The sequence below is a fragment of the Momordica charantia genome, assembly GCF_013281855.1.
Source record: "Momordica charantia cultivar OHB3-1 chromosome 10 unlocalized genomic scaffold, Mcharantia_2.0 BLBB01000010.1, whole genome shotgun sequence".
NCBI classification, from domain to species: Eukaryota; Viridiplantae; Streptophyta; class Magnoliopsida; order Cucurbitales; family Cucurbitaceae; genus Momordica; species Momordica charantia.
Genome location: NW_028275158.1, coordinates 12,707,481 through 12,722,927, shown reverse-complemented (window position 1 = coordinate 12,722,927; position 15,447 = coordinate 12,707,481). Strand labels below are relative to the sequence as shown.

Here is a 15,447-nt window from a genome sequence, read left to right as displayed (position 1 = left end):
TGGCCTAATACGTGCAAGTGATGCTGCATGCAAAATAGCATGTTCACATACAGATGTAAGAAGCTTAGCTCTCATAAGCAATGGTTTAGCAATTAATTGCAATTGTTTTATAAATGATTCGGCTAAACCATTTTGTGTATGAACACGAGGTACAAGACATTGAACACTTATCCCAATTGCCATACAATAATTATTGAATGATTGGGATGTAAATTCACCAACATTATCATGACAAATGCTCTTAATTGTATAATTAGGAAGTTTTGCTCGTAACTTCATTATCTGAGCAAGTAATCTCGCAAATGCAAGGATTTGACTTGATAATAAGCATACATGTGACCATCTACTCGATGCATTTATTAACACCATAAAATATCTAAAGGGTCGACCTGATGGATTAATAGATCCACATATATATCACCATGAATTCGTTCTAAAAATGTAGGTGATTCCATCCACATTTTAGTTGGCAATGGTCTAATGATTAATTTGCCTCCAGAGCAAGCATCACATAACAATTTATTAGATTGAAGAATCTTTTGGTTTTTTAATGGATGTCCATGTGAATTCTCAATAATTATTCTCATCATTATGGACCCTAGATGACCCAATCGGTCATGCCAAATAGTAAATATATCTGGACTCATGAACTTCAGGTTCATTGTTGCATATGTTTCAATTACTTGTATATGAGTATAATATAACCCAGAAGATAAAACATGTAGCTTTTCCGGTATATGTTTGCCATTTGAGACAATAGATATAATATAGAGATATTCTATATTATTATTGTTATCAGTTTCAATATGATAACCATTGCAACGTATATCTTTAAAACTCAATAGATTTCTCTTTCATTGACTAAAGAATAATGCATTGTCAATTGTAAACTTTGTTCCTCTAGGCAAAATAATATATGCTTTTCCAAACCCTCAATCAAGTTTGTAGAACCGAATATTGTATTGACTTTTGCTTCAAGCATTGTCAATTTGGAAAAATATTTTCTACTTTTCAGTATTGTGTGCGTAGTTGCACTATCTGTCAAACATAGATCTTCATTGCTCATTTTTTAGTCATTTAATATATGAAAACTATTCATGCTTCTTCATTAAAAAATATAATTACAATAAGAAGAAGAGAAGAAAAAAATTGAAATACAAAAAAAACAACATACTCGAAATACAAAAAGACAACCTTAGCTAAACAAACATGTAAGATAGCAAAATTTTTTCTCCAGGAGTTTCAAGAAAATCTGTCACATCCAAATTTGTTATGTTGGCAGGATGAAATATATCACCATCATATTTGCCTCCACAATTTTTCCGTTTTCTTTTAGGGAAGCCTGATAGAGATCCACTAAGTGTTTTGATGTACGACAAATATGTGTCCAATGTCCAGTCATTCCGCATCGAAAATATTTATGTTCAACAATTCTAGAATTCTGATCCAATGGAGCTTTTCCTTTATGATCATTATTTCATGTGGTTCTTTTGAAATTTGGATGATTATGATGACCACCACGAAAAGAATGAGTATTTCTTCCTCTACCACTGTCACGCCCTCGACCACAACCTCGACGTCGACCACAATTATTAAAATTCACAACATTTTTTTTAGGGAATGGTGTTGTTCCCATTAGTCGAGATTCATGATTGTTCATCAACGACTCATTATTTTGCTCAGCAGCAAGAAGACATGATATGAGCTCAGAATATTTCTTAAAACCTTTCTCTTGATATTGTTGTTGCAATAGCATATTCGAGAAATGAAAGGTAGAAAATGTCTTCTCGAGCATATCTCCATCAGTAATTTTTTCTCTGCATAACTTCAATTTCGAACTAATTTTAAATATTGCGGAATTATAATCACTTATTGATTTGAAATGTTGGAGCCTCAAGTGCATCCATTATATCGAGTTTGAGGAAGAATAATTGTTTTCCGATGATCATATCTCTCTTTCATATTTTGCCATAATACATGAGAATATTTTATTGTTAGATATTCAATCTTCAATCTCATGGAGATGGTGACGAAAGAAAACCATGACTTTTGCCTTATCTTGACTCGTTGCTGTATTTCCTTCTTTGATGGTTTCTCCCAGATTCATAGCACCAAGATGAATCTGAACATCCAGTACCCATGACAAATAATTATTGTCATTGATGTGAAGGGTAGTAAACTCTAATTTGGTGATATTTGTCATGGTAACACTACCACAAAGAAAATGTCTGTATATTAGAAATTTAATATATACTAAGCATGAAAAATAAAAGGAAAATTAAATAACCTACCTTTAGGACCTACCTTTAAAGGGAAAATGGGCAAAAGTTCGTGCTGATAACGTCTTGTAAAGTTATGGAGCAAAACGAGGCACCACGAGTCACGAACAACGAGAAAATACGACATTTGACAAAATATAAAATGCGAAATGAAAATTGAAAATGAAAATAGAAAACATAAGTTTAGAAAATAAAACATAATTTCTCTCGGAAATTCAATATGAATTTTCCACCGAAATCCACTCAAAATTTTCACTCACTAATGAACCATGAATTACCACTATTTATAGGCAATTTGTATAAACATGAGCTGTTACAATTGGACATTAATCGTAGGTATAAAATAGACACATGAGACATTTGAGAATTAAGTAGTTGGACATTGTTCAATTTGACACTTTGGAGACACTAGGCAAATGAAGAGGTTGACACATCGATTAGGATTTATTTATATATCTATATGTTTGACACCTAAGATTGAGCAGCTATTTTTATAATGTTCATAATATAAACAAGGTAATAAAACTTTTGCACTAAAAAAAATAATTAAAAAAACTTTAAATATTTAGTAAAATTTTTTTTTCAATAAAATTAAATTGCCTCTTGGTTTAAAATGTTTGAAGAATAAAACAAATTTAAAACTACAATACCATAATACTATATATTTGTAATTATTCAAAAAATAAATATATAGTGTTATCAAAAAAATACAAAAGAAAACATTATTTATGACAAAAGAAAAATAAAAATAATCTTTTGTATACAATGTCCAACAACGGGTCATTATACCAATACACACTTTTAGTTATATTTCACAATATTAACAATGTATAACAATTTTAATAGTATTACACAGTATAAAAAGTATGCAAAAATTTATGGGGCACGTGCCCTCCTAGCCCCTTCTTAAATTTGCCCCTGATCCAATTCATTAAATCATAGAATAATTTTAGAATACGATTAGGTTTAGTAAACAATTAGTTATTAAAAGCATACTTATTAATTAAAATATTATAGGATAAATAAATGTAATTCAAAAGTTGACAATTTTGTTAAACAATATAAGTTGATGTCGTCTCGACAGTCGCAGTGTGAGACTTAAAGTTACTTTTAGACAAGAATTCATTTATATCATTAGATAATGTGTATGCAGTTCCCAAAATAGAGAAACTTAATTTCAATTTATTGTTATTAGAACAATGTTATACTATTTCTTTTTCTCTAAATGAAGTGTTCATTTCACGAAGTGGTGTTAGTATTTGTTCTGCAAAGCTTGAAAACAACTTATATATGTAAAACCAACCATAACTAAAGCAATTTAAAATAAAGAGTTGTTTAAAAATGCTAAAACTCAATATAGAAGGCAAAAAACTTCTCCTAAAGAGATGATATGAACCAAGGAGCTCTCTTTGTCATGCCCCATGGACCAATTACAAGATCAAGAGCTCGAAAACTTCAACAAGCCTTACTACTTCGTGTCCAAGCGTTCGTGAACTCGACACGAGAATTAAAAGGAAGATGTGCAAGAAGTTGGAACTATGCACTTCAATTTGGTGCAAGTTATGCATTTTTAAGTGTTTTTAAGGCAAGTCAAAGTCTACTTGGTCAAGGTCAAAGTCAACTCCATCAAGACAAGTCAAAGTCAACTCATTCAATTCAAAAACCAAGTCAAACACTCACATCCCTCATTATGGACGAGATTGCACTTATTTTGGTTGACTTTCCATGTTCTTAACCTTTCATTTGCTTGTCTTTTTATTTCTTGTAAGTTATGTCTTTTCATTTACAAGTCTTTTCATTTCTTGTAAGTTACAAGTCTTTTCATTTGCTTAAGACTTTTCATATGGCTTGCTAGGATGGCTATATATATAACCTTGAGATGTCTTGTTGTAAACACAATTTGAAGTTGAATGAAAAGTGAGTTTTCTCATTAGCTTGGTTGAGAGCTTTATCTCCCATTTCTTGTGCAATTTCTTGTGTCTTTTAGAATTTGCATGTTAGGATCATTCAAGCGGTGTTGATCATACCTCTTGTGGAGTGATTCAAATCACGAGTTTAGAAACAAGTTTTCTCTACTCTTGATATTGATCATCAAGGTAATCCGTTCTAAAACTTTTCCTTCGGTTGATTCCATACTTGTTTTCGGGGTTTTTGGGATTGAGTTCTATGGGTCTTGTTCGTTAGCAAGGTTCTTAGATCCAACTCTCAAGGGTTTCTTAACAAAATAATTATCTTTGACACATAAGATTAGGTCACATAAATCTCAATAGAATGGGGAGATTAGTTAAGAGTGGACTTCTAAACGAGTTAAAAGATGATTGACTACCTCTATGTGAATCTTGTCTTGAAGGCAAGATGACTAAAAGACCTTCTACTGGAAAAGGTTACAGAGCTAAAAAGCTCTTAGAGCTTGTACATTTAGACCATTATGATCCGATGAATGTTAAAAGAAAAGGAGGGTATGAATACTTCATCTCTTTCATAATTATTCGAGATATGGATAACTCTACCTAATACAACATAAGTTTGAAGCCCTTGAAAAATTGAAGGAATACCGGACTGAAGTTGAGAATCAATTATGTAAGACAATAAAGGCACTTCGATCTGATTGTGCTGCAGAGTACATGGACTTAAGGTTTCAGGACTATATGATGGAACATGAAATCAAGTCCCAACTCTCAGCACCTGGTACACCTCAACAGAATGGTGTATCAGAAAGGAGAAATAGAATACTGTTGGACATGGTTCAGTCCATGATGACCTATGCTCAATTGTTTTACTCGTTTTGGGGCTATGCAGTACAGACTGCGGTTTACATTTTGAACACAGTTTTGCTAAAAGGTATTTATGAAGCACCTTTTGAGCTATGGAGAGGACCTAAACTAGTTTACATCACTTCAGAATTTGGGGATATCCAGCACATGTGTTAGTGACAAACCCGAAGAAACTAGAACCTTGTTCGAAAGTGTTCCTATTCGTAGGTTCCCCAAAGGAAACGAGAGGTGGACTCTTCTTCGATCCACAAGGAAATGAAATGTTTGTATCGACAAAAGCACTTACATGGAAGAAGACCACATGAGAGATCATAAACCACGAAGCAAAATTGTGTTAAATGAGATTTTCGATGAAACTACAAACACATCAACAAGAGTTGTTGATGAAGTTGGCACTTCAACAAGAGTTGTTGATGGAGCTAGTACATAATGTCAATCATATCCGTCTCAAGAGTTGAGAGTGCCTCGACGTAGCGGGAGGGTTGTATCACGACTTAACCATTATGTGGGTTTAACAGAAACCCAAGTTGTCATACCTGATGACGGTGTTGAGGATCCATTGACCTACAAAAAGGCAATGTAAGGTGTTGATAAGGACAAGTGGGTTAAAGCTATGAATTTGAAAATGGAGTATATGTACATCAATTCCGTCTGTGACCTAGTAGATCAACCCGATGGGATAAAACCTATTGTAAAAAGATCTACAAGAGAAAACGAGACGCAGGAAGTACCTTTAGGTCTACACTTGTGGAAAAGGGGTGCACCCAAAGGGAGGGGGTAAACTATGAGGAAACCTTTTCCCTGTTACCATGCTAAAGTCTATTAGGATACTTTTGTCCGTTGCTACATATTATGATTATGACATATGACAAATGGATGTCAATATTGCATTCCTAAATGGCAATCTTGAAAAAACTATCTATATATCTCAACCAGAAGGGTTCATCATGCAAGGTGAAGAGCAAAAAGTTTGGAAGCTTAAATGATCCATCTATGAATGAAACAAGCTTCTCAATCTTGGAATGTAAGATTTGATACTGCGATAAAATCTTACAGTTTTGACCAGAATGTTGATGAGCCTTGTGTATACAAGAAGATCATGAACAATACTGTTGCTTTCTTAGTGTTGTATGTAGATGATATCCCACTCATTGTGAATGATGTAGGTTTCCTTACGGTCTTCAAAGGTAGTGCATCCTTCCTTTTGTTGCTTATTTGCTTTTCTTTGTACTTCTTCCTAAAACAAAATTGAAGCACAAGCGTTCATACGTTTCTGTTGCGGGATTCGATCCCTTCAATTGGTATCAAGTCAATTTCTGCCACCGATCTTGTTCTTTGTTTGGTAACTCATTCCATTTTTCGTTTTAAAATTTTGTTCTAAAGGAAGGGACTAATTTTGGAAACAAAAAATGAAGTTTTGTTTTCCCATTTCCGTTTCTTAGTCTTATTAAATAATATATATTGTAAAACATTAATCAAAATCAATGTTTTGCTCTGTTGGTCTAGTGGCCTGTATCCTCCATCTTGCCCCAAAACTTATTAGTAACAAAATATTGGTGGTAGTTCTAAACTGATATATATATTTTTATTAAATATTTTCTATTGTTTTTTTATAAAGTATTTTCTCTCATTTTTTTTTTGTTAAAATATTTTATTTTATTTTTAATTAAAAATATTTTAAAATTTATTCATCATTAAAAGCTAATTGTAACGACCTAGAAATTTCCGCTCACCTCTTGGTCACGTTAACTGCCCAACTAATCAAATTTAACCCCGGCTATGGCCTGCCAACTTCCTATGCACATAAACATATAAAGTCAAGACCCCATCCTCAGCAAATTAACGATGAACCAATCTCATGGAATAACATTCAACAATATTCATGATCTACTTCATGAGGCAAGTTATTATTCAATTTATGTGAATCTAAACAAATGAATTAAATCTCAAATAGGCACCTAACCCGAAGCAAATCTAACGACAAGGGAAAAATCTCTCGAATATTTAAATGCAAATAAACCGTTTATTGGCCACAACACAAGGCCCTAACCAATGAATTAAACTAACTAGGAAAAACTAAGCAGCCTATGGTCCTCGCTTGTCAGGTCTCCTTCGTCCCATCACCCTGGTCACTCCCGAGTCCTTCACCTGAAACAATCATTGTAGAAAAGGGGGGGTGAGTATATGAAATATACTCCGTAAGTAGCCCTCACCACGCACACACAAACATCATGCTCATAACCATAAAGGAAACATACATCGTCATGCTCTATCATATCAGTATGCGAACAACCATAGACATGCTTTGTTGGTACATGATATATTCATCCATAAACATGCTCTGTAAGACCCAATGCTAACCACAATCATATAAAAACAAAATACCGTCCACCTGGCTCTCCAACACCTCAAATACAACTATGTTCACCTCAGTTATTCGAGCTCTTCGAAACCATTTTTTGGTAGTGTCGGCCCCTGACCATTTATACCCAGAGCCCCGACACTAGTGCATCGACCCTCGACCATTTATACCCGAGGCCTCGATGTCTTACAATCTATTGGCCCTTGACCATTTATACCCAAGGCCCTAATAGTTCTCCTTCGGAAAGACTCCTCGCATCGACCCCCGACCATTTATACCCGAGGCCTTGACACTCATCTTTATCCAATATTGGCGTATCGACCCCCGACCATTTATACCCGAGACCTCGATACCCAATTAGTGACGTATCAACCCCCGACCATTTATACCCGAGGCCCTGACACTAACCCATTCACTTCATAATTCGTAAGACTCCACATATCGTTTCTAGCCTCCAACCAAGATTCCAGTACTAACCCCTTAATAACACAACCACCACGACGCCCATCAACAACACCACCACTAGTATGGTTTCAATACATCTCACAACTCACCAACACATTTCAGCATGCTTCCACAACATAAATATCATTCTAATAGCGAAACAATAAATCAATCATGCTTTCACAACATATTAAATCTTAACAACAACGCCACAGTGAGTTTAGTCGTAACGGAACATGGTCAACAATTTTTAAACGACTACAGTCCAACACAAATCACCCAAGTACTCATTACCCAACATCCGCAAACATTCAGCACTGCCAGATATAATAAAAACTCATAAAACATGACAAACACTTCATACAGATTTTAGACAACAAACATCCCCACCATAATATTTATTTTAACGAATATTCCCTGCAAACACACATCATTCCACGACAGATCTCGGCAGCTCAACGATACAAAGTTTCTACTATTATCATCAACGAACATTCAACACTACCTAGGCATACAAACCAACATAAACTGATAAGCGCCAAGGTTGCTCGTGTTTACAAAGCTAGAGGTCCTTCTAGGATCCTCGCAAACATTCACAAAAACGACTAACTTACCGAATGATTCCAACCAAGAGTAAGGTTAGAAGATGAATCACTCTTAGATCGGACTTAGAATCTACGATAGACACTCCTAGATCCTAAGACGACTCACTCCAGAATTAGCTTGATCGAGACTAATCCAATGAATCGGTTTAACATCAAACCTAAAGCAAGATTTGAAAGAAGCAACACCAAAAGTGTTAAGGAACAAAACTTCTTGAATTTCCATATGTTTTTTTTTTGCTACTGTTTTTTCTTTCTTTTGCTTCTGTTTTTTTTTTCCTTTTTTTTCTTTTGCTTCTAATTTTTTTTTTCTTTGCTAATGATCCGAGAGCAAAATACAAGAATTTCAAGACAAGTTATGTCTTGTTACACTTTGTAAGAAACTACTTTCGAAAAAGGAAAATAACAGAAAAATAAAATTAAATAAAGTAAAGATATTTCACCTCTAGAACCGGCCAAAGGATGTCGACCAATGCTCTGATACCAAATGATAAGCGCCAAGGTTGCTCGTGTTTACAAAGCTAGAGGTCCTTCTAGGATCCTTGCAAACATTCACAAAAACGACTAACTTACCGAATGATTCCAACCAAGAGTACGGTTAGAAGATGAATCACTCTTAGATCGGACTTAGAATCTACGATGGTCACTCCTAGATCCTAAGACGACTCACTCCAGAATTAGCTTGATCGAGACTAATCCAATGAATCGGTTTAACATCAAACCTAAAGCAAGATTTGAAAGAAGCAACACCAAAAGTGTTAAGGAACAAAAGTTCTTGAATTTCAATATGTTTTAATCTTAAGTCATCCATAACAAGAGCATGACAAGCCTTTAAATAGGCCAAATGGTCGTTCAACATAAGAACATCAAAAGTTTTTCAAAATACTACTTAATGCAAATTGTAGAAAATAAGACATGCAAATTAAAACTTGATTGAACATCATTCTAGACACTTAAATGCGGATCAGAAAACGTAGTCATGCTTCAAATGGTCTTATCTATGTGCTGTAGGAGGCGCTTCACATTTGGATATGGTTTGACAACTTTTGACTTCACAAACTCCAAAGAGGTGCAATCTGCAAAGGCACCTGTTCACGAATCTGCACACTTTTTTTGTCCTCCGTGCCATCTCTCAAAATAGACAACTTTTCCCGTGTCATCTTTGCTCCATTCTCTTCTTGACTCATTGAAGTAACCTTATGAATAAATTCGGGCTCAAAACTCTTTGTTGGTTCTTGTGCATTAACAAGCTTTTGAAGGTGCAGTGTGAAAGCCTCTTGAATCTTCCTTGCCTTTCTTGTAATAATTGCTCCTTTGATATATGTAATTGGTCACAAATGGATTCGTATCATAAACGAGAGTTATACCGCACGACATCGTATCATAACCATTTTCAAAACATCACACATGGTACATCGACAAATAAATAATAAACACCAACACACGCACCCACCCCCGTGCTACATACAAACACTTGTCCTAAAGCTCCTAACCTCGTTGAGCACTTCCTACTACAAAAGAGCACGATCTCGAGGTTAGTAACCAATTAGAAACATTTAGTTATAAACGAAGCCGAGTCTAGGTAGAGTCGTTACCTACTAACCCACACTAAAACAACTTGGGTTAGGAGTGGGTTGACATCGAAGGGGTTCGGGCTCCCGATCTGAGTTTCAAAGGCCTTAAGCTTGCTGTCCCGACGTCTAGAGGTGATAAGTAATGCTGATTTGGGTCCGATTAGAGGTGGGTCAATGCCGAACCCATGCCGAAAAGAGTGGGTAATGCCGATTTGGGTTCGAATAAGAGGGGACCAACGTCGAACGTCACCGGGAGGCCGGAAAACGTCACCGAACTCGTTGGGCTTCACGAGTTCGGACTGTTCGGGGCTGTCGGAGTTTGCTGCACGCAGGACAGGTCACGCGCCGCTGGAAATCGCCGCAACTCCTCGAGTTCGCCGGGTTCGCTGCTCCTCGCGCCGCCGCACGCTGCTTCAGGCCGCCGCCGTCGGAATCGTTGAGGGACGGGAGGTCCACCGTTTGCCGCTGCCGTCGGGGAGGAAGCTCGCCGCGGCCGTGCTGCTTCGCCGGAGAACAAGAGCTGCCGGCTGAACAAGGAGAAGAAGGGGAAAAACTTGGGGGGGGGGGCGGGCTGTCGGCTAAGAAACCAAAGGGAGGAAAAGAGAAAAAGAAGAATTTTAGGGTTTTCCCCTTTGTTTTGATTTAAAACAATTTCCCCATTAAGCCCAATCATTCAAGCCCAAACCCAAAGAAGGAGAAGTCCATCCCCTCCACCCAAGACCCAACATACCAAGCTCGGTTAATAAACATTTAATTGGATTGTTAGAGCCCGATAATTATCGATAAATTAAACAATAATTATCGCTAAATTAAATTAACATTCACTTTGAAATTTAAATGAAAAATAAAAATCTCCTGATTCGAGATTAACTGACCTGAGGGGCTCGGGGCGTCACACTAATAATTTAGATTTTTATATTTAAGAAATTTATAGGGTAAATGAACACGTAGTCTAATCGAGCAAGGTGTGAGTCGATATCATTTAAGACGAATGACAACTCAAGTGAGAGACGACATTGCTGATCAAATTTGGACAGCATTTGAAGGATAAATATTATTATTAATTTTAATTTTACTTTTGAAACTTGAATTGTATTAAATATTATAAACTCTTTTACAATGTGTATTTATTTTTAGAGTATATGTTATATATTTTTATATGCTACTAAATTTTATTTTAAGTAAGAAATAAAAATAAGCCAATTTGAGTTAAGACATATATTCCGACCTAGAGATCGTGAGTTCAAATCCACACTCCACAAGTTTTTGTATTAAAAAAAAAAAAGTGGGAAACAATTATCAAACATAATTTTACTCCTGTTTTTTTTTCTTCGAGGGAAATAAAATAGAAGTGGTTATCAAATGTGTTCATCTTTCTAATTTAAATAAAAATTTAGAAACAAGAAACAGAAAAGGAGAAACGAGAAACGGAATATAAAAAGGTTACTAAATGACCCTTTATATTCTATTTTGGTACCCACACTGTTATATTTCTTTTTTAATCTATTTTGTATTTAAAAGAAAAAAAAATTGTCACTACTGTATTATTTTTTTAATTATTTAATAGAAACTTGGCATACTTTTGTCTTTTTCTTTACAAGAGATTTTTGTTTATTCATTCATAAACGTGAACATAAAAACCCAATTTTGAAAAAAACAGAAACACATTACACTATTTAAGTATTTCTTCCGTCTGCTGTCTGTTGCGGCTAATCTAACATCCATAGCTTTTTCATGTGGGTTATTTTTTAATATACGTTGCAAAAAGATATGTTATACCTTGAACACGATAATTTTGTACCGAATTACACAAATAGTAAATAGGAAAGTTTCAATGTAATTTATATTACTATTTTTAAGTATTATTTTGGTTTATGGACGAAAAACAAACTCAATTTTCTATTTTCATGGATGGTTGGCACCACCTCCAATTAGAGTTAAGCCACACGTTGTGTCTCTATAAAATGAGAGTTTGAAGAAAGACTGAATGAGAACTACCCTTCCCCCCACCATCCTCAAGCATGGGCACATTCTCCTTCCTCTACGTTCTCCTCTCCATCGTATCTTTAGCAGATGCGGGGGGATGGACAGGAGTGAACTACGGCCGACTTGCCAACAACCTACCCCCGCCTGCCAAAGTAGTTCAGCTCCTAAAAAATAATGCAATCTTACGAGTCAAGATCTTCGACGCCGATGCCACCGTCCTCACCGCCCTCGCCAATAGCGGCATATCCGTCACCGTGTGCGTCCCCAACCAGCTCCTCAAATACGCTGCTGCCAGGCCATCCTTCATGGACCAATGGGTCCAAACCAACATACGAAAGTTCTACCCGGCCACACTAATTACTACCATTGCTGTCGGAAATGAAGTCTTCGTCGACACCACCAACATCACACAGTTCCTTGTCCCAGCCATGAAGAACCTCCACGCTTCCCTTCGTAAGTTCAAACTTACTGACATCAAGGTCTCGTCCCCGATTGCTTTTAGTGCTCTCGCATCCTCCTATCCAAGTTCATCCGGCGCCTTCAAACCGGAACTCGTGGAGTCTGTTATGAAACCCATGTTGGAGTTCTTTCGCCAGACCGATTCCTTCCTCATGTTTAACATTTACCCCTTTTTTGCGTACTCAGCTAACTCCGATAAGATCTCCCTCGACTATGCTCTCTTTAATAACAACCCTGGCGTGGTGGATACTGGTAACAACCTAAAATACTTTAGCCTTTTTGAGGCTCAAGTCGATGCCGTTTATGCAGCTATGTCTGCGCTCAAATACGACGACATTAAGTTGGTGATTACGGAGACTGGATGGCCATCGAAAGGAGATAAGAATGAGCTGGGAGCTAGTGTAGCGAATGCGGCGTCGTATAATGGGAATTTGTTACGCAGAGTTATGATGGGGAGAAGGGACGCCCTTGAAACCTGGGAGACCACTCAACGTCTTTTTGTTTGCGCTCTTTAACGAGAACCAGAAACCAGGTCCCACATCCGAGAGGAATTACGGCCTCTTTTACCCCAACGAACAAATGGTGTACGATATTCCACTCAATTACGACCAATTAGTTAAGAAGGGGGAGCTCGTCACTTGGACGCCGGGTGCGAGTACATTACCATCATCGAAGGGTCAAACATGGTGCGTGGCCAACGAGAATGCTGGGGCGGAAAAGCTCCAGGCGGGGTTAGAGTATGCGTGTGGTGATGGAGGCGCCGATTGTGGTCCAATCCAACCAGGTTCTACATGCTACAAACCTAATACGATCCAGGCCCATGCTTCGTACGCTTTCAACAGCTACTATCAAAAGAATGCTCGTGCCGCTGGGTCCTGCGATTTCAATGGAGCTGCTTACGTTGTTGATCAACCTCCCAGTAAGTACCATCAATATTTTAATCGCTTTATTTTTATTTTATTTTATTTCAATATATATTTTAAAATATGAACTTGTTGAATGGTGTCGTTTTCGGAAATAGAGTACGGTAATTGCGAGTTCCCTACTCAACCCATCGATGGAACATCGCCTGCCAATGGGACACCGCCCAGTAGTGGGACGCCGCCCAGCAGTGGGACGCCGCCTGAAAATGGAACACCGCCCACTAGTGGGACGCCACCTAGTAGTGGAACACCACCCACGAAGGGGACACCACCCGACAGTGAGACGCCATCGGCTGACGGTCAATTGTGGTGCGTGGCAAAAGCAAATGCAGACCCAGAAAAGCTCACAGCAGGGCTAGAATTTGCGTGTGGGGAGGGAGGGGCAGATTGTGGTCCGATCCAACAGGGTGGCACGTGTTACGAACCTAATGTACTTGTTGCCCATGCTTCATACGCTTTCAACAGCTATTACCAGAAGAAGGCTCATGCCCCTGGATCGTGCGATTTTGACGGAACTGCTAATGTTGTGGATAAAGTTCCCCGTATGTACTATCTTCAATCTTGCTATACTTTCTTTTTGTTATATAATTTTTTAATGATTTGGACCAATTGTGTCATTTTTCTATGTAGAGTTTGGTGACTGCGTATTAAGTACGCAGACAAGTGGGACGTGGCATGGTAATGGGACACTACCCAATACTGGGACGTCGTTGCCCAAGGATCAAACGTGGTGTGTGGCCAACGGGGAAGCTGGGGTGGACATACTCACAGCATTGCTAAAGTATGCGTGTTGGAAGGGATGGGCCGATTGTAGTTTGATCCAACAAGGTTCCTCGTGTTACAATGATAATTCGCTTGTTGCCCAGACTTCGTACGTTTTCAATGGCTATTATCAGAAGAAGGCTCGTGCTGATGGCTCGTGCGATCTTGCAGGAGCTGCTTATATCACCAGTCAACGTCCCCGTAAGTACCATCCAAATTTTTCTCTATTTTCATATTTTTTTTCTAATAATATCTTATTTTGAAAATGATTTGGCGGAACGTGTCGTTTTATGATGTAGAGTATGGTGAATGCGAATTCACTACAACATCCAACAGCACACCAGCACCGGCCAGTGGGGCATGGTTTTCCCAGGGTCGAACCTGGTGCTTGGCAAGTAAGAATGCTGGGGAGGAGATACTCCTATCATGGATTAAATATTTATGTGAAGGGGGATTGGCCGATTGCAGACAGATCCAAGAGGATGGATATTGTTACGATAAAAATTCGACCATAACCCACGCTTCGTACGTTTTCAACAGCTATTATGAGAAGAAGGGTCATGCCCCTGGCACATGTGATTTTGGAGGAGCGGCTTACATTATCACTCAACCTCCCCGTAAGTACAATCCAAATTGCATGGTCTCTATTATGGTTTTTTTATTTGAATATCTATTTTCGAAAATTATTTTGATGAACGATGTTTTTTTTTTGTAATGTAGAATATGGAGAATGCCAATTTACTCCAGGGATGCTACCCAGTAATGAAACAACATGGTGCGTGGCTAAAAAAAATCCTGAAGGTGCTGATGAGTGGAAGATTCAGAAAGGGCTGAAGTTCGCATGTGGGGAAGGAAAGGCCGATTGTGCTCCTATCCAGCAGGGTGGTATGTGTTACAATCCTAATACGCTCGAGGCCCACGCTTCCTATGCTTTTAACAGCTACTACCAGATGAGGGCTCGTGATGCTAGTGCATGCAATTTCAATGGAGTTGGTCAAATCGTCAACGAAGCTCCTCGTAATACCATCCAAATTTCAATCTCTCTAATCTTATTTTTTTCTTCTAATATCTAGTTTTAAAAATGATTTTTCTAAACACTTCTGTTTTATAATGCAGAGTATGGAGAATGCGAATTCCCTACATATTATACTACAGGCAGCTAAAGATAATAGTCTCGAGAACAAACATTTTATTTATATTCAAGGATATGACTTACTTTTTATTTGGATGTAATGGGTACAAATCTTTCTCTTATTAATTCTAATATATTATTATTACATTA

At 37.5% G+C, this 15,447-nt stretch overlaps 1 protein-coding gene across 1 annotated transcript; it reads left to right on the top strand.

Moving 5' to 3' along the window:
• Positions 1 to 12,026: 12,026 nt before the first annotated feature.
• Positions 12,027 to 15,447, top strand: LOC111025145 (uncharacterized). Its single transcript, XM_088118990.1, is given in 7 exon segments — positions 12,027 to 12,932; positions 12,934 to 13,399; positions 13,502 to 13,945; positions 14,034 to 14,366; positions 14,465 to 14,782; positions 14,886 to 15,182; positions 15,282 to 15,447. Coding segments are annotated over 7 exon segments (2,781 nt in total). The 5' UTR covers positions 12,027 to 12,056; the 3' UTR covers positions 15,329 to 15,447.